At 41.8% G+C, this 20,862-nt stretch overlaps 1 protein-coding gene across 1 annotated transcript in view; it reads left to right on the top strand.

Annotated features, from left to right (window-relative positions):
• The first annotated feature begins 10,112 nt into the window (after positions 1-10,112).
• The window catches only part of SLC5A8 (solute carrier family 5 member 8), a 67,758-nt gene continuing 57,008 nt past the window's right edge, over positions 10,113-20,862 (top strand). The window contains exons 1-3 of the mRNA XM_068971323.1: positions 10,113-10,463; positions 17,318-17,383; positions 19,571-19,622. Of these exons, the coding sequence (XP_068827424.1) occupies positions 10,113-10,463; positions 17,318-17,383; positions 19,571-19,622 (469 nt within the window). The remainder of the gene's footprint in view (positions 10,464-17,317; positions 17,384-19,570; positions 19,623-20,862) is intronic.

Below are 20,862 nucleotides of genomic sequence, written 5' to 3'. Positions count from 1 at the left end.
TTGAAATAGGGGGAGAAAAACAAAAGTCAAGCAATGAAAGAAGGGAAAAGTGTGTGCCAGAAAACCCGGCTACGGATGTGGGCTGTGATAGCACGAAGGTTGGCCTTACTGAGCTGCTATAGCAGTTCTGCTAAAAGGAGAAACATGAGGAGTTTCATAGCCTTCATTACCTAACAGGAAACACACCAGGGCATCAGATAAAACTCCTCCTGCTAAATTTATTGAGCTGTTGACCCATTGCTTAATAAAGTACCTAGTACTCAATGCAGAATTGATTACATTGAGTTGGTCAGAGCGAGACTCAGGTAAGAGAAAAGAAAAGAAGATGTGTGAGGGTAGTACTGAGTCATCTACACTTCTCCCAACTCAGCCCTTGTGGTGACTCTGTGGGCCGAGGACTGTCACTGGCCATTTCAGTAGACAAAGGATGCTATTGCTGTCAGCCACTGCAGCCACCTCCAGCTGTGTACCCTGAGTGGATTCAGGACAGAGAAAACAGGATACTGGTCCTAGACAGTTAAGGTGCATATCAAAGGAATGATTTCAGTGAGCCCAGACTCTTTCATCTTCCCTCCAAAAAAAGCACTAAATTCATTAACTTGAGATATCTGTTTTTTCTTTAAGTAACAGTAATCTTTTGAGGTTCCAGCTACCTGGTTTTTGTTGCCAAGACTCCTATATATCCTGGTTCCTCCCTTACCTCTTCAGAACAATCCCTCAGAGCTATCTGAGAGGTTGTCTCCCGAGCTTAATTCCTCAGTGTGTCCGCCAAGTAAAACATAATCCTCAACTTCTAGATTGGGCATTTTTTTCAGTTGATAGCACTGACTCTTGTACTGCCTTAAATTTCTAACTGTACTCAGTGTTCCTAGTTGAAAGGTCATTAAGAAAGTGCTCGTAGGAATTCTTATACTCTTATCTTCCTTTGCCATGTTACAAGGATATTTCAGGACTCCATAGCAACCGTGATTGTGATTTCAAGGTAAAGAATAAGCAGACAGTAGGGTATTAGATGGATAAGGCAATGGCAACCCACTCCAGTACTCTTGCCTGGAAAACCCCATGGACAGAGGAGCCTGTAGGCTGCAGTCGCGAAGAGTCGGACACAACTGAGCGAGTTCACTTTCACTTTTCACTTTCATGCATTGGAGAAGGAAATGGCAACCCACTCCAGTGTTCTTGTCTGGAGAATCCTAGGGGCGGGGGAGCCTGGTGGGCTGCTGTCTATGGGGTCGCATAGAGTCGGACACAACTAAAGTGACTTAGCAGCAGCAGCAGCAGCAGGGTATTAGAACTGGAGTATATTTTTCTCTAAATTTCCTCTCAAAAATTAGAGGAAAGAGACTTTTTTCCTGATAAGAAAGCGTAAGTCTAGATTCAAGATCCAATGAGATCACTCTCAGATTTCCAAAATTCACTTCCAATCAAAAAGTGGGCCAAAGAACTAGACATTTCTCCAAAGAAGACATACAGATGGCTAACAAACACATGAAAAGATGCTCAACATCACTCATTATCAAAGAAATGCAAATCAAAACCACAATGAGGTACCATTTCACATCAGTCAGAATGGCTGCGATCCAAAAGTCTACAAGCAATAAATGCTGGAGAGGGTGTGGAGAAAAGGGAACACTCTTACACTGTTGGTGGGAATGCAAACTAGTACAGCCACTATGGAGAACAGTGTGGAGATTCCTTAAAAAACTGGAAATAGAACTGCCTTATGACCCAGCAATTCCACTGCTGGGCATACACGCCAAGGAAAACAGAATTGAAAGAGACACGTGTACCCCAGTGTTCATCGCAGCACTGTTTATAATAGCCAGGACATGGAAGCAACCTAGATGTCCATCAGCAGATGAATGGATAAGAAAGCTGTGGTACATATACACAATGGAATATTAGCCATTAAAAAGAATACATTTGAATCAGTTCTAATGAGGTGGATGAAACTGGAGCCAATTATACAGAGTGAACTAAGCCAGAAAGAAAAACACCAATACAGTATACTAACACATATATATGGAATTTAGAAAGATGGTAACAATAACCCTGTATGCAAGACAGCAAAAGAGACAAAGATGTATAGAATAGTCTTTTGGACTCTGTGGGAGGGGGAGAGGATGGGATGATTTGGGAGAATGGTATTGAAACATGTATAATATCATATAAGAAATGAATCGCCAGTCTAGGTTCGATGCAGGATAGTGGATGCTTGGGGCTGGTGCACTGGGATGACCCAGAGAGATGGTATGGGGAGGGAGGTGGGAGGGGGGTTCAGGATTGGAAACACGTGTACACCCGTGGCGGATTCATGTTGATGTATGGCAAAACAAATACAGTATTGTAAAGTAAAATAAAGTAAAATTTAAAAAAAAATCTTAGGAAATTCTTGACGCCAATAGGCATGGTAAAGTAGGTCAATACCATAGCATGTTTAGCATTTTTTTAAGGCAACAGACAGTGCTGGATTCTGGGGATTCATGATGATGAGCAAGCCCATTCCTTTTTTCCAAGGAGTTTATTTCACTCTCACAGGGGATAACAGAATGGCACAGATGTTTGGTAGAGGAGGTCCCTTTCAGAGCATCTTGCCAGCTCTCCACCCTTCCACATGGGAAACTAGTCCCCTTCCCCACTTTCAGGGTGAATCTGTGCAGCCACGGGGGGAACCCTGCCCTTCTGGTCACTGCTGATAGGATTAATGGTCCAGAGACATGGGACCCAAGTTGCACCAATAAGACTTCCTCTGCATGGGATTTAGAATTAAAGTTCAAAGGTGCTAATTGGTCTCTGCTAGTTAGTGAATTAAGGGCATATAAGCATAGGCTTCAACATTTCTGATCACATACCTGTGGCAATTCAGAGAAAACCCAACCGGAGAGAGGGGGAAATGAAGCAGGTGTGTAGAGTGGCTTTCCCGTTCCTGCTTTGGGACGTACGGAATCCATGAGATTATCCTGCATCAACAGCCTTGGTTAAAACAGCCTTGATTAAACCACAATACCATGTCAGTATGAAGGCCAAAAATGCAGTGCAAACATGCGGAAAGAGCTCCAGGCCAGGAGAGAGTGGGCAAATAGTAGTAAAACATTCATGAAAAATGTTGACAATTCAGTCCCCATTTAATGACAGGTGAGACTCTTTATCACCCATCTCACTAGGAGGAGGTGGGGTGAGGGTATTTATACAGAAAAGGAACCACATAGGGGAGAGAAAACTTGGGACGGGGATGTGCCAAGATGAGTGGGGATAGTGGTCTTCTTGTGAAAGTTTGAGCTCTTTGAGCAGCTCTGATCCTCTTATGAGCTGTGGCACATGTCAGCACATTCTAGGGTTCTTTTTCCACTTGAGTATAATTACCAGTAAGTGTCAGTCTGTTCTCAGTGACCTCCCTAGCCACTCTCCTTAAAAAAAATTTAAAAGGCCATTCAGAAAAACTCCTGTGTTTCTACAGAAGACAAAAAGATATGAAGCAGCTAGTCATGCAAAGCTGTAATTTTCAATGTGAATTTCTTATTTCCTTGTTTCAGAATAAGTGGTAAATAACATTTCCCAGCACTGTGAGGTGAGTAAGCAAATAGCAAATATTATTTCACCCAAAGGGAACCTGTTTGGCTCTGTTGACCCTCTCCTCAATATCTGTATCTAGGACGTTCAGATGTAGCAGGCCACCAATTTACAGGGCCACCATTTACTTTTCTGGGAAAAAAGTTATTTTGCCAAATTTTAAAAACACATCATAAATAGGACTGGGGAAAAGGTGTAATATATACCTATTGTGGGTTAAGTTGCTATTTTTCACAAAATATTAAGTTTAAATATACTTCTAAAATGAATAATTATGCATTTATAAGGCACTGCATAAATAAGCTTATTATATGTTTTTACATGTTTATAAATACACTAATTAGGGGGTAAAAGTGAACTCAGTAGGAAAGTTCTGGAGATAAACAAAAGAAGTGAGAACTTGTATCTTATAGCTAATATCATTTATCTTATTTAGTAAGAGATCTGGTTTATAAACTAAAATAACTTTTAGGTCAAGTCAGTGATGTTTTAACCTTGATGGTAGCCCATGTAACTTTCTTAACTTCTGACTTATTAACAATTTTAAATATCATTTGTTCCCAAACCAATCTTTATCCTAGCCTTGTATTAAGAACTTCCATGAGCTTGAAATCTTGTCCTTCCTTCACCAAGCATCTGACACAGATATATTCCCATTACAGCAGATGTCACTGCAAAATTTTCTGTATCACGGGAAATGTTTCCTACTCCAGCCATGACTCTTCCTTAAAAGAATGTAGTCCCAAAACAATTAGGATAGTGCCTGTACCTAATTTTAATGAACTTTGACTTTACTCCGTCCTATGTACTGTGTTCCTAAAATCAATGTACACTGATTTTTAAAGCAGCCAATCGCATGTCAAAATGCACAGGAGAAATGCTTTCTCCAAGGGCTATAGGCAAATGAGTGAAGGGTAGCCCACTGTGAACTGGCACCACAGTGTTCTTCTGTGTCTCCCGTTCTGACTCAGCCACTTCGCTGCTTCTATGTGGCCCTAGTGTTATGGGTCTTCTGAGTGGGTTCTTGAGGAGAGAACAGCTGTTTGTCAAAACAAAAGGAAAAACCAGAGACTGACAACTTTACGTAGAGAAGGGTAAACTGGGAACCAGTCATTGGCGCAGTTGATTTGTGTTTTTAAACCTGAGGATGTCTAACTTTGTCAGCTAAGGATAACCCATGGGGAAATAGTAAAACTTCCTGGGAAACTGGCATCTGAGAAAGAAGTCTGTTTTGGTGCTTAAGTTAGATGTGGCAGAGACTGCTGGTGATCTCCCAGTGTCTATTCTTCTCCTCTTCTTTAGAAGCAGGACCCCCAAATTTAGTTTGGCACATGGCCCCTTGGTGTGAAAACTTCATTTCCCAGTCTCCCTGGCAATTAGATGTGACCATGTGACTAAGTTCTATTCAATGGGATATAAATGAAACTGTCACTTAAAATTGATGAGAAATGTCCTTGAAAGATGTGGATGTACCTAAGCAGTCCTTTCCTTCTTCTCGATGAAATGGAAACTAAATCTGAGTATGGTAGAACTGTAGGAGAGGAGTTTGGATCCCAAATCATTTCATGTAGACTCACCCCTCTCCAACTGATCCCAATTCTTGCTACTTGTCTGTGAACATCTTTAAATGTGAAAGGAGATATTTATCTTGTTTAAAGCATTGTTATTTTGGTTCCTGTCATTCTCAGCCAAATGCAGTATTAACTGATACAACGAGTAAAGAGAACATAATGATAAATTAAACTGCGTCAGCTCTAAAGGCAGCTTTAAAATAACAAGTAGTTCCTACTGTAGTTTCTCTCATTTTTTTCCTTCAAAATGCCTATGAAACACAGAAAAAAATGAAATTTGCAGCATTAGAAACCAAGACTGAGCCAATTTATTTGCAAGTATTTCCTAATAATTCCTTCCTTTGTCTATTCACAAGTTCAACAAATATTTTTTAATTTTTAATTCATTTTTAAATTAATTAATTGATTTGTCTGTACCAGGTCTTAGTTGCAGTATGTGAGATCTAGTTCCCTGACCAGGGATCAAATCTTGGTCCCCTGCATTGGGAACATGGAGTCTTAACCACTGGATCACCAGGGAAATCCCAACAAATATTTTTAAAAATAACTATTATGTATCAGGTTCTACACTCAGGGAGTATAATGGTGAACAAAGAAATTCCCTGCCATGATGGTGCTTCTGTTCTAGTGGGAGGAGACAGACTATAAGCCAGATAAACAAAGAACTATGTCAGGCTGTTTTGTGTATGAAAAAAAGCAAAACAAAACAAACCCAAAGTAAGAGAGTAGAGAATGATAGATGGAGTGGTCAGAGAAGGCTTTTGGAGGAGACAACATCTGAGCAGACACCTGAATGAAGTGAAGGTCAGAGTCATGATGATATCTGGAGGAAGAGCGTCCAAGGCAGAGGACGCAACACAAGCGAAGGCTCTGAGGCAGAAACAGGCATGGCCTATTCCAGGAGCGCTGAGAAGGTAATGTGGCTGGGAACAGAGTAAAAGGGGAAAGAAGTGGCAGCAAAAGATGCCTGAGAGCTGATCAAGGGGCAGATAATGTAGGATGAATTACTAGGAGGTCGCTTTTAACTGAACAAAAAACATACATTGTGGCCCATTATAGATTCATTGTAATCCCTATCAAGCTACCAATGGTATTTTTCACAGAACTAGAATGAATAATTTCACAATTTGTATGGAAATACAAAAAACCTTGAATAACCAAAGCAATCCTGAGAAAGAAGAATGGAACTGGAGGAATCAACCTGCCTGACTTCAGACTATACTACAAAGCTACAGTCATCAAGACAGTATGATACTGGCACAAAGACAGAAATATAGATCAATGGAACAAAAGAGAGAGCCCAGAGATCAATCCATGCACCTATGGACACCTTATCTTTGACAAAGGAGGCAAGAATATACAATGGAGAAAAGACAATCTCTTTAACAAGTGGTGCTGGGAAAACTGGTCAACCACTTGTAAAAGAATGAAACTAGAACACTTTCTAACACCTACACAAAAATAAACTCAAAATGGATTAAAGATCTAAATGTAAGACCAGAAACTATAAAGTTCCTAGAGGAAAACATATGCAAAACAATATCTGACATAAACCACAGCAGGTCCCCTATGACCTACCTCCCAGAGTAATGGAAATAATAGCAAAAATAAACAAATGGGGCCTAATTAAGCTTACAAGCTTTTGCACAATGAAGGAAACTATAAGCAAGATGAAAAGACAGCCTTCAGAATGGGAGAAAATAATAGCAAATGAAGCAACTGACAAAGAATTAATCTCAAAAATTTACAAGCAGCGCATGCAGCTCAATTCCAGAAAAATAAACAACCCAATCAAAAAATGGGCCAAAGAACTAAACAGATATTTCTCCAAAGAAGACATATAGATGGCTAACAAACACATGAAAGATGTTCAACATCTCTCATTATCAGAGAAATGCATATCAAAACCACAATGAGGTACCATCTCACGCCAGTCAGAATGGCTGCTATCAAAAAGTCTACAAACAATAAATGCTGGAGAGGGTGCAGAGAAAAGGGAACCCTTTTACACTGTTGGTAGGAGTGCAAACTAGTTCAGCCACTATGGAGAACAGTGTGGAGATTCCTTAAAAAATTGGAACTAGAACTGCCATACGACTCAGCAATCCCATTGCTGGGCATACACACTGAGGAAACCAGAAATGAAAGAGACACATGTACCCCAATGTTCATCGCAACACTGTTTACAATAGCTAGGACATGGAAGCAACCTAGATGTCCATTGGCGTAAGAATGGATAAGAAAGCTGTGGTACATATATACAATGGAATATTACTCAGCTATTAAAAAGAATACATTTGAATCAGTTCTAACAAGATGGATGAAACTGGAACCTCTTATACAGAATGAAATAAGTCAGAAAGAAAAACACCAATGCAGTATACTAACACATATATATGGAATTAGGAAAGATGGTAATGATGACCCTATATGTGAGACAGCAAAAGAGACACAGATATAAAGAACAGACTTTTGGACTCTGTGGGAGAAGGTGAGGGTGGGATGATTTGAGAGAATAGCATTGAAACATGTATATTAGCATATGTGAAATAGATCACCAGTCCAAGTTCAACGCATGAAACAGGGCATTCAAAGCTGGTGCACTGGGACAACCCTGAGGGATGGGATGGAGAGGGAGGTGGGAGGGGGGTTCAGGATGGGGGACACATGTACACCCATGGCTGACTCATGTCATTGTATGACAAAAACCACCACCACAATATTGTAAAGTAATTAGCCTCCAATTAAAAAAAATAGTAAGTGGGAAGACCTCTTTTTCCACTTACAACTACTACTATGGTGGGTTCAATGTCATAACATCCATCCCCTTCAGAGAACTGGGCAGCCCATCCTCTGTTGTCTGAGTGTTTTCCACCAAAATCCCTTTCTCTATACAGTCAGGGGCCAACACCTCCAGAGAACATATAATCTCACTTAATCCTTTGACAGGACACAAATGGAGTAGAGTACACAGGCATTGCACAGTGAAGTAAAGCACTGTAGTTTGTATAGAGATGGAAGAACCCCAGATTCAGTGGATGCTATAACTTTTATGATGCAATTTTATGCTGAGAGTTTGAGCACCAGGCAGTGACAGCAGAAGAAAAATGCTGTCTCTGAAATATAGTAAATTTCATACAGGAATTAATTTCAAACCATATAGTTGTTTAAATAATGGAATTACTTGGATTTATCTATTTCCTTCTTTATTTCCTTTCAAGAGTGTTATGCAAATGAATGTTGTTGTTTAGTCACTAAGTCACATCTGATTGCTTTGCCACCCCAAGGACTGTAGCCTTCCAGGCTCCTCTGCCCGTGGGATTTCTAAGGCAAGAATACTGGAGTGGGTTGCCACTTTCTTCTCCAGGGGATCTTCCTGACCCAGGGATTGAACCTGAGTCTCCTGCACTGGCAGGCAGATTCTTTACCACTGAGCCACCAGAGTAGCCTTATGCAAATAATGCCAGTTTACAAAAGAAGTGACATAGCTTTCTTCACATGCCAGGCTGGTCTAAATGCATTCTGTGGATTGTCTACCAAGAGTCAACAGGTAAATTATAAGCATTTAAGAAAACAAACAAGGATGGCTTGAAATAGACCTATGCCAGGGCATATTTGGCTAGAGGGCCTATTTTAGAAGAAGAATTTAGGAATCACATTGCTTTACAAGCATGACTCATGTTGTTAGTAATATTTCAAGACAAGCCACTTAAAATACTGAGTGCTAATACTGAAAATGATCTTGTCTTCCACATGCTTTCAAGTGTCTTCATGTAAGTGTATATAATTGTGCCTACATTTAACAAGTGTCTATATTTGAACTCTACAAGGTATAGTATTGTGATTAAGAGAACAAATTCTGTATCAGACCTGGATTAAAAATCTTAATCTCCACCATTTTCTTGGGCAAGTGTTTTAGCCAGTTTCCTTATTTGATAAGTGGAGATGATTTCTATATGAAGGGTAATGGTAAGAATTACACTAGTTAATGTACAAAGTGCCAAGCATGTTACATGTCACACTGTAAGACTCATTAAATTGTAGGTATTATTAATCCACCTGCCAGTGCAGGAGACACAAGAAATGTGAGTTCAATTCCTGGTTCAAGAAGATCCCCTGGAGTAGGAATTGGCAACCCACTCCAGTCTTCTTGCCTGGAAAATTCCATGGACAGAGGAGTCTGTCCTGCTATAGTCCATGGAACTGCAAAGAGTCAGACACCACTGAGCAACTGAGCATAACATGTACACACACACATATATATTATAGCAACTATTATTACTAGGAAAAACTGCTAGGGATGAAAATTGTTCATTGAATAAAAACACAGGCAACCAATAGCACAGATTCGTTCCTCTCCTTTATAGCTGCTTACCTGTCTAAGAACTGGGACCTCAGCTCACTGCACACTGTCACAGAAATCACCCATCAATTTATCAAATAAGTCAGTCTAAAAACTCCAGCTGTACCTTCCCGTAAGGACCCGGTCTGTTGAACCGGAAAGCTTAAAGGCGTGACAATTACCCTTCGACCCACACTCCGCGATCGGTCACCTGCTCATTTAAATAGTGCGTCCCCTCGGGTGCCACTTGATAAAAATTTCGCTGAGCGCTCCTTGAAGGTTCTCCAGAGGCGGCTGGAAGCTCCAGTTCTCACCTGCCCGGGTATCCGCGGCGCCGGGCGAGCCACCTCGGTCTGGAGCCCAGTGAGAGCTCAGCGCCGCGTGGGTGGGGTGTCCCCGAAATCTCGTTTCGGAGGGCTCTGCTGGCTGCGGTGGGCGCAGAGGCCGAGCTGGGCGCTGGGGGGCGGACGGACAGACACCTGCCAGACGCCTCTCATCCCCGCAGGGCGCCACACCCGCTGCGTGCGACTGGGGAATAAGTGAGTGCCCGGCACGCAGAAAAGCTCCGGCTCGGGCTGCGCGCCGCGGGGCCGCCAGTTTGCGCGCAAGACCCCGGCGACCGCGCGGCCATGGGCGCACCGAGGGACATCGGCGCCTTCGTGGTGTGGGACTACGTAGTGTTCGCTGGGATGCTGCTCGTCTCGGCCGTCATCGGCATCTACTACGCCTTCGCGGGCGGCGGCCAGCAGACTTCCAAGGACTTCTTGATGGGCGGCCGCAGGATGACCGCCGTGCCCGTGGCGTTGTCCCTCACCGCAAGCTTCATGTCGGCCGTCACCGTCCTGGGCACCCCGTCGGAGGTCTACCGTTTTGGAGCCATATTCGGCATCTTTGCCATCACCTACTTCCTCGTGGTGGTCCTCAGTGCGGAGGTCTTCCTCCCCGTGTTCTACAAACTGGGCATTACCAGCACCTACGAGGTACAGGGTGAGGGGTCACGGGGAGAGGTGATGAGGGGGAGAGGGGGACTTTTCAGACTCCTGGAGGAGTTTTCCTGGGGGCGGACTAACCGCCACGTCGAAATCTCTCCCCGTTCACATCCATCACTTCTGCTGCCCTCCCGTTTCCGGGAGAGGTGCTCTGTAAAGGAGGGGAAAAAAATCTTGGGACTTAACTTTCATGAGCTTGAAGGAAAAGAGAGGCTTCTGAAGTAAACGGAGTTATTTTCGGCTAGTGTTCACTGAGGTGATTTCTGCTTTAACATATTTGATTCCAAGTCAAGGGGAAAGATTTTTAAACTTATCCTGGGGGAGGGTACGTTTTTCAAGTCTCAGCTCCCCCTCCTTGAAATAAATCCCCTTATTCCAGGTCCTCGGACTTCATTTACTTTTCCAGGATAGCAGGAAAGTGTGTGTACTCTCCCCTGCCTTCCGCCCAGGGGCAGGCACCCAAATGGTTGAGATTCTAAATTTCTTGTCCCAGCACCTGCATTTGAGACGGGATTCTCCACTTACTCACAGGAGAACCTGTACTGACATTTAACCAATTGTGCCTCTTTCTTAATCTCAAAATGGAAATAATTATACCACCTACCTCATCTGGTTGTTGGGAAGATTAGAGGAGATGATGCAAGGACAGCGTTTAGAATAGTGTCTGGCACAGGGTAAGTGCTGAATAAATGTTGACCCTAAATATTGGGGTGATGATGGTAGAGGTGGTTCCACTGGGATCACTAGGAAAATTTGGCCACAAGGTTCCTCATCAGCTCTGCCTTCTCCCTCTGTGGAAAGATGATTCAGGAAACTGGCTTTCCAATTGCACAGGTCCACTGATTGATTGTAGATTCTCTTAAGTTGTCTGCCAGAAAGGGCTTTGCAAGGTAGTGTGAATGTTTGGTTTAGTTTAAAGAGCTGTTGAATGGGAGTGTCCAGGGAGAATAAAAGTTCAGGGCAGGGGTCGGGCCTAGTTCCCTGAGCTCCATGGGAGAAGTGTTTGATTCCAGAGGATGCTGAGCCTCTCAGCAGCCACCTTGTCCTTGAGTTTATGGAATGTTTGCCCTGATCCAGCCACTCAGTGAGGCTGCTTCAACTGGTGCTGGGGAAGGGCCTTAATGGCACAACAAGTGTTGGTGACAAACTGCCTGGGCTCCAGTGATGTCATTCAGGGCGAGGTGCCCCTGGGGTAGTGTTGCCTTCTTTCCACTCTGGTCATTGTATTTGAGAGTGTTTAGTCATCACCCCAGAAATGAACAGGATACAGTTTGTTTTGCTCAAAAGTGACAAACTGATTGCCCCAGGCCAAACTCAGTCTTAAGTCTTTTTGGTTGTTGCTGATCCTTATAATGCCTTGAAAAAAGTGAAGTGAAGTGAAGCTTGCTCAGTCATGTCCGACTCTCTGCTACCACATGGACTATACAGCCCATGGAATTCTCCAGGCCAGAATACTGGAGTGGGTAGCCTTTCCCTTCTCCAGGGGATCTTCCCAACCTAGGGATTGAACCCAGGTCTCCCACATTGCAGGTGGATTCTTTACCAGCTGAGCCACAAGGGGGAAGTTAATTTAGCATTTAATGATGATGATGAGAAGTCAAGTAAAATTCCAGATTCTGGCTTCTTTTGAAACTTAAAAGACTAGTGACTCAGGGCTCACATTCCCTGTGGTGACAGGAACTTCAGTTTATAGCCACTGCTCTAATTCACAATTAATTTCTGTATTGAGGCCTCTTCGCTATATCTGCATGGTTACTTTCTTATGGTAGAAAAATCTATCTGCATTTAAGTCTTTATCAAATGTGCAAAAGAGAAGATAGAAAGGTGTGAAGGGAGTTCTTGTTTGGAGGGGGATGTCAGAGAACATATTTCTTAGTGGATATGAGGAATATTTCAAGCTGGTTCATATATGAATGCCTGGTTGATTGACTTATGTACTTTACCTGATGAGATCTTCAGGCATTTTGAGTCTGTGAGCTCTGATCTGTAGTTAAACAACTCCAAAACCCAGAAGGGGTTTGAAGAACCTGGCATGAGGATTTCAGTCACCATAGATGACTGCTCCTCTCATAGTCACTGACCCGTACCTCTCCAGGGCAGCAACATTAACTCAACCAGAAACACATTTCCCACACATCCGCAGTGGTGGAGGCTAAGTTAGCAAGGCTCCAGCTAGAAATGGCAAAAAGCTAACATTTGCCAAATGCTCAGTACAGGCTTGGTACTGGGCTGCCTGTTTTACATACGTTTTCTGTTTCAATACTCAAAATAATCCTTATACTGTGACAGCCTCATTTTGTAAACAAAGAGAACTGGAGTAAACTAAGTTACACAAAAGAGCCTGAAACAAAGTGGGTTCATGCTGAGAGGCTCTGCAGTGGTGCACTGCTGGCTGCCTCTGAAGGCTCCTGTGAGTGTTACAACCCCAAGCGGAGCTTAGAAGGGCTAAGGCGAAAGGGACGTGGTGTAGGACACAAGAGCTTGTGGGCACACAGGGGGTGTCCATGACTAGTGGATGCCAGGCCGCTGGGGACAGAGAAGTTAGGTTTCATGCTATGTCCCTTCAGTTGGTCATGGAAAACTCTTTCATGTGGTGTATTTTGTTTGTTTTATGCTGACAGCTGGAGTCAACTATGCAGAATAAGAGGTCCAGCATTGAGAACCCTGGCATTCTTATACAAGTATAAAATTTCTCCCTAGCTTCCATTCGTTAGCTATGATGCAATACAGTGGGGCTTCCCTGGTGGCTTAGATGGAAAAGAATTAGCCTGCAATGCAGGAGACCCGGGTTCCATCTCTGGGTCAGGAAGATGCCCTGAAGAAGGGAATGGCAGCCAACTCCAGTATTCTTGCCTGAAGAATTCCATGGACAGAGTTGCCCGGTGGGCTACAGTCCATGGGATTGCAAAGAGTTGGACACAACTGAGCGACTAACACACACATACAGAATACAACAGGCTCTTCAGAAACATTTGTGATGTCTATCACTGCTTTCAGGGTATAGTCCTGAGAGGTGTTTAACAACTTCCAGACCCACAGAAAAAAATATCGTGCAGGAGCCCAACTACATTCCCCATTTCTTTAGGATCTTTCTGGATTCAACAAAATCTAAGTGTTTAAACTACATTGCCCTTACTCTCTCTCTCTCTTTTTTTAAAACAAAATTCAATAGGAATCTTAGTGTCCCTAAATCATTCCAAGTACCAAGAACCATGAGAGATCTTGACTGACAATAGGTGATATCAAACCAAACTTGGGTCCACTTGCCCATACACAGGAATGCCGATTTACTGACTCTGGGTTGTGATGAAAGAAACTACAGCTTTTATTATTAGTCTGGGGCAGCTGATTATCAAAAACTCAGACTCCCTGATGGGTTTTAGGGAAGCATTTTTAAAGGCAAGGTGAGGAAGGGGAGTTACCAACTATGTGATTAACTTGGGCACAATTGTCTGATAGGTTTATAGTGAGGTAACCAGGCAGTGTTACAGGGGTAAACATTATCAGTCCTCAGGCTCCAGTGGTTCTGGGGGCATCAGTTAATTAGCTTCTTCCATTTGGTGGAGGTTTTAGCATCTGTAAAGCAATTGGGAAAATGCACATCAGAGACTGTTATCTTGGTACTTCCGGAAGGAACTAAAGGTTCTGTGACTGCTATATGGCTGATTTACTGTTTAAATTGTTACCAGTTCTTCTGGCCCAACTGCTAGTTTTGTCACTATGTATTCAACATCTTTTCAATCATTAATTGTTGGGCCAGACTTTTGTAACTCAGGGAGGCCTGGGAGTCTACAGCTTTTCTATAAACAAGAGGCAGTGTGAGGACATGGGGGCAGGAATCTGTCCTGGGAAGGTCCCATAGGGTCCTGCTTGGTTACACAGATGCCTCCTGTTACTCTGTAGTTTTGTCAAGAAATCCTAGAGCTACTCTCTGAGCCTACAAATCAGTGACTTGGTCTTTAAGTATTTCTTTAGCAGCCCAGTAGCTGAGGTGGACAAAGAATGTCTCTGCCATTGCAGTAAACAAAGAATATTGTGGCCACAAAGCCATCAGCCACTGCAGCTGCTATCCATGGTGCACCCTGAGAGAGTGGAGACAAATAGGATCCTGGCCCGAAATAGCTAAGATGTATATGAAGGAAGGATTTCAGGAAGCTCAGACTCTTCCATCTTTCCATACACAGAAAAGGGCTAAAATCATTAACTTGAGATATCTGCTTTTTTGTGATTAGCAATAATCTGTTGATGTTAACTACATATTCTTCCCTTGCCCCTAGTAAATGCTCCTCTATATCCTGGCTCCTCCCTTAACTCTTTGGAACAGTTCCTCAGAGCTATCTGAGAGGCTGCCATCCTGGGCTATAGACAAGACATGCAGCAAATACATTACAAATGTTATCCATAATTATGGAGCAAAAATATCTAGTGTCTTTTCCTCTGATATTTACCTAATATCAGTTTTTCTTTCCTTCTTTTTTCTTCTGTATTTGAAAAGACTACTATTAGCTTTAAAATTCTCTGTATATTATAGTAACACTATTCAAGTTAAAGAATGTCTTGGACCCCAGCTTCCTCCCTCATAGCTCAGTGGGTAAAAAATCTGCTTGCAGGGCAAGTGACCTCGGTTTAATACCCAGGTTGGGAATATCACCTGGAGAGGAAATGGCAACCCACTCCAGTATTCTTGCCTGGAGAATCCCATGGACAGAGGAGCCTGGCGGGCTAAGTCCTTGGGGTCACAAGAGTTGGACCCGACTTAGTGACTAAACCATGTACCCCAGCTTCCTTCCAGCTCTAACGTCCTAGGATTCTAACTCTGTGACACATTATTATATATAACATAGGAGATAGGCACACTACTGACCTGCCTCAGAGATATGGCAGGTTTGGTTCCAGACCACCACGATAAAGTGAATATTGCAGTAAAGCTAGTTGCATGTTTTTTCTTTCTCAGTGCAAAGAAAAGTTGTGTTCACACTATGCCTTGAGCTCTTCCCTGGTGGCTCAGATGGTAAAGCGTCTGCCTACAATGTGGGAGACCTGGGTTCGATCCCTGGGTTGGGAAGATCTCCTGGAGAAGGAAATGGCAACCCACTCCAGTACTCTTGCCTGGAAAATCCTATGGAAAGAGGAGCCTGGTAGGCTACCATCCATGGGGTCACAAAGAGTCGGACACAACTGAGTGACTTAACTCACTCACTTAGTCTATTGAGTGTACAATAGCTCTTTGTCTGAAAAACAATGTACATACCATAATTAAAAAATACATTATTGCTAAAAAATGCTAACCACCTTCTGAGCCTTCAGTGAGTTGTAAGCGTTTGCAATAGCAACGTCAAAGATCACTGTAACAAACATAACAATAATGAAAAAGCTTGAAATATTGGGAGAATTACCAAAGTGTGAAACAGAGACATGAAGTGCAGTTGGAAAAATGATGCCAATAGACTTGCTTCATGGAAGGTTGCCAGAAATTTTCCATTTGTAAAAAATGCAGTGTCTGTGAAGAACAATAAAAAGAAGTGCTATAAAATGAGGTATGCCTCTATATTATAAGCTATTGCAGATGTCAAGGTTGGCTCTGAATAGAAAAATGGACTTAGGCACTGGGATGACCCGGAGAGATGGTATGGGGAGGGAGGTGGGAGGGGGGTTCAGGATGCGGAACATGTGTACGGCTGTGGCAGATTCATGTTGATGTGTGGCAGAACCAATACAATATTGTAAAGTAATTAGCCTCCAATTAAAATAAATAAATTTAAATTAAAAAAATTTTATTGTAAGGATATGGGCATAGCTCACAGAACAGGAGGAAAGGCTGAGTAAACAGACTATGAAAAGGAACAGAAGCCAGGGCAGCCTCTTCAGGCCACGCTGTCAGGATCAGTCTGCTTTCTGCTTCAGTCATTTTCTGTCTTTATATCTTGCCTCTAAGAGTCACCTATTGAGAAGAGAAACTGACTGGCTGAACATAGGTCATGTGACTGCCTTTTAGCCCAGGCAAGGCACCTTGATTGACAGTTCTGCCACAGTTGCCTAAAGTGGGAAAGGGTTGATTCCTTAAGTGTATCAAGGGAAATTTATTGGGTAGATGCCAAGAGAAAGGGGAGGACCACACTTTGTTCATTCTAAAAATGCAGAAAATAATTGCATTGGTATGACATTCTACAAAAGGCAAAACTTTTAGGGATGGAGAATGGATCAGTGATTGCCAAGGTTTAGGGATGGAAAGAGGATTTGACTACAAAGGAGCAACATGAAGGACTCTTCTGGGGGTGATGAAACTGTTCTGTGTTAAAACCATTGAACTGCGACTTAACCTAGCAGTCGAGTGGTTAAGATTCTGCATGCCCAATGTAGGGGACACAGGTTGCATCCCTGATCGGGGAACTAAGATCCCACATGCCACACAGCGTGGCCAAAAGCAAACAAACAAGCAAACAAAAAAATTTTGAACTGTACTCTAAAACAAGGGTCAGTTTTGCTATATGTAACTTAGAATACTAAGTTAAATAATTTGTACACCTGTGGCTGTACATATGTACACTGGTAACGTATGTACACCTATGGCTGATTCGTGTTGAAATTTGACAGAAAACAACAAAATTCTGTAAAGCAATTATCCTTCAATTAAAAAATAAATAATTTTAAAGATAAAATATTAATTTAAATAACAACTTTTAAATAATTTAAATTAAACTATTAATAGTGAAATAGAAATGCAGGATAAAAATTAGCTATGAAGTTTCTTTCAAGTTTTAGCTCCTTTACTTCTCAAGCTGCTGGTTTTTAAAAAATGTCCAGAAGTTTTATATATTAACCATTTTTCCTTTTTTTGGAAACAGTACTTAGAACTTCGATTTAACAAATGTGTTCGTCTCTGTGGAACAGTCCTCTTCATTGTTCAAACAGTAAGTAGCCATCAGTTCATTTATTTTATCTTCTTTTCATCTACAGTGTTTTTTAAACAAGGCACCTGGGTCAAGCTTCTTTGATAAATATGTGAAAGAAAAGAGGTTGAACATAGGAGGAAACACAAAAGGAAAAACACCTGTCACCACATAGCATTAATCCTTAAGATCATTAAACCTTGTCTCAGCAAATGCATTATTTCCTGAGAAAACAGTGAGTTAAGTGAACACTGAATATTATATTGAACAAGCAACAGTTATGGTTAGGAAAATATGATTTTCCTCTTATGTCTCCCTCTGTCCCTACCAAAGTGACAGTAAGGGCATGGCTTAGATGACAAAGATATTTGAAGGAACTGTACTAGCTGATAGTAGGAATTATAATAAAGGGAAAAGAAGTTGTATATTTCATAGTATTTTTCAGTGTGTTAAGTAATAGATTTAATAGAAAATATTAGCTGACATAGGAAGAAAAAATTTGAAAATAATTTTCTTTGAAAGCATACTTTAAAAAAATGAATCAATGCACTCTTTCAGAGATTGAACTGTAAAACCTAATTGATATACTCACTGAGTATAAAGCAACAACATCATGCACTCAGGAGGAGTTTTTAAAGCCAAGTGCACAATCCAATGGGCTTCCCAGGTTGCTCAGTGGTAGTCTGCCTGCCAAGCATGAGACTCAGGTTCAGTCCCTGAGTTGGGAAGATTCCCTGGGGAAGGAAATGGCAGCACACTCCAGTATTCTTGCCTAGGAAATCCCATGGACAGAGGAGCCTGGTGGGCTACAGTCCACGGGGTCACAAAAAAACCAACAAATCCCGTCACAATCCAATACTTCAAAAATATGCAATTATAGATTTACTGATTGGTGCAAATGGAAATCAAAGATTTGCCAAGTCATCAGTGACAGAGATTGCTTCCCACCCATCATCTTGTCATGATCATTGTCACATAATTTAGACCTATCTCCCTTTTGGCAGCTAAGTCTTTCATGAATGAGTTTGATAATGGAGGTCGAGGAAGGAGTTTTCAGTCTCATCCCTATTTATAATTTCATTTCTCCAGTCAAAAGCTACCCAAGCTTTTGCGACAGCAAGACAGAGTGCCTCTGTAAATTATTTAACTTAGCTTCATTTTATATCTTTGCTAGCTATGTAGCTTAAATTGTATTTGCCCTTAACACTTGGAATATGAAAGAAAAGAGCCCTCTGGGGTCTGGTAGAGATTCTGACCCAGAGCTGAGGCTAGTAGCTTGCATTCCACCATGGAGTTCAGTCCCTCTTTGGATCATCATTAGAAGTGCCAACAGAAATGTAAGAGTGGGGACAAATGTTAAGAAGATGGCTGGGTCACATTTTCAAATCTTTAACTTGGACAATATAATGACTGGAAAGCTAGTGCATTCCTGCAAAGGGAGGGGAGCTTTAGAATCCACTGTTTGAAGGACTTACTTCTGTAATCTACTCATGCAATTTAATCAAACATTCAAATACTGAATAATATGTTTTTTATAGTATGTTTTATAGCATAATCATAGAATTAGCCTCTATGTATTTGAAAGATCAGATGCAATGAAAATGATATTTTGAGAAAAAGAACATATTTATCTTACTGTTGTACCCCAGATTAACAGATATTTGTTAAGTATATGAATGAAAAAGAATAATATTAAAAAGGTAGAGTAGAACTTTTGTTGGCCCTCAGGAAATTTTAGGGCAAATTTACACTTTTGTTTAATTAGTGGTCATGCCAGCTTTTGCAAACAAAGTTTCCAAAGTTTTCACTGCTTTACCACTTACATCTTCAGTGATTGACAAAAGTTTGAAAGCATATGAGCGAGCATCGCCCTTTTACATCTCTTCCCTTTCTTTCTTCCAAATTGTTCCAGATCTAGGAAAGTTGGTTTCAGAGTTGAATTGATGGATTAGTGACTATCTGCACTAAGCACTGCATGAAAAGTCCACATTTTACATAAAATTGGTCATAACCAATTTTGTAACCTATGACCATACCCCAAATAGAAAAGGAGAGTCAACTTCACTTAAATAACATTTTCAAGTTGCAAACAAATTTTGTTAAAGTATATTAAAACTATGTTTTTTAATTCCTAAGTAAATTTATAGAAAAATATCAATATTTCATTTTGTAATTCATACTATTTATTCATTTTCTTTTTTCCTCTAGATTCTGTATACTGGAATTGTTATTTATGCCCCTGCCCTGGCTTTGAATCAAGGTACATTTTGGAGTTAATATGTCACTCACACTTGGAGGTTCACTTTTTTTTTTTTGGAGGTTCACTTTTAACAGACTTTATTTTCTCTTTGGGGAGATGGGGAGGTGGAGGAATGCTTCCAGTAGCCTGCATCAGCTTGAATCAGATCTGGTGGGTTTCAGTGTCTACACTAGCAGCTTCTCTGGGTTCCTGAATCATAGCTCAGAAAGGTCTGTAAATTAGTAGAAGGTTAGAACACTGGGGGCTTCCCTGGTGACTGAGTGATAAAGAACATGCCTGCCAATGCAGGAGATAAGGGTTCAATCCCTGGGTCAGAAAGATCCCCTGGAGAAGGAAATGGCAACTGACTTCAGTATTTTTGCTGGGAGAATCCCATAGACAGAGGAGCCTGGCAGGCTACCATCCATGGGGTTGCAAGCGTCAGACATGACTTAGTGACTAAACAACTACAACAGGCTTCACTGGGCTGTGTTTCTCTGGGATGTGCCAACCAGCCATTCTCCACTCCTTCAGAATGAACGCCCCCTGTAGTCTAAATCATGAATGGACTGCACTTGCTGCCTTTGTTTTTGTAACCTGGAGCCCATCTCCAACAGTTCAGTTCAGTTCAGTTCGGTTCAGTCGCTCAGTCGTGTCCGACTCTTTGTAACCCCATGAACTGCAGCAGGCCTCCCTGTTCATCACCAACTCCCGGAGTTTACTCAAACTCATGTCCATTGAATCAGTCTTCTGCTGCCATCCAACCATCTTGTCCTCTGCCGACCCCCTCTCTTCCTGCCTTCAATCGGTCCCAGCATCAGGGTCTTTTCAAATGAGTCAGTTCTTCGCATCAGGTGGCCAAACTATTGGAGTTTCAGCTTTTGCATCAGTCCTTCCAATGAATATTCAGGACTGATCTCCTTTAGGATGGACTGGTTGGATCTCCTTGCAGTCCAAGGGACTCTCAAGAGTCTTCTCCAACACCACAGTTCAAAAGCACCAATTCTTTGGTGCTCAGCTTTCTTTATAGTCCACCTCTCACATCCATATATGACTACTGGAAAAACCAGCTTTGACTAGACAGACCTTTGTTGGCAAAGTAATGTCTCTGCTTTTAATTTTGGAAAAGACGCTTACTCCTTGGAAGAAGTTATCTCCAATAGGCTTCTGTGTTATTCAGCTCAGGTTTGGTCCCATTGTGAAATTGGGCAGGAGGAGAAATTTTTTTTCTCCCCACTTTGAATGTGATCCAAAATATAAG

The sequence above is a fragment of the Capricornis sumatraensis genome, chromosome 4 (assembly GCF_032405125.1).
Source record: "Capricornis sumatraensis isolate serow.1 chromosome 4, serow.2, whole genome shotgun sequence".
Lineage (NCBI taxonomy): Eukaryota > Metazoa > Chordata > Mammalia > Artiodactyla > Bovidae > Capricornis > Capricornis sumatraensis.
The sequence above is the reverse complement of the archived record's forward strand: the minus strand, read 5'-3'. Positions and strand labels throughout refer to the sequence as shown.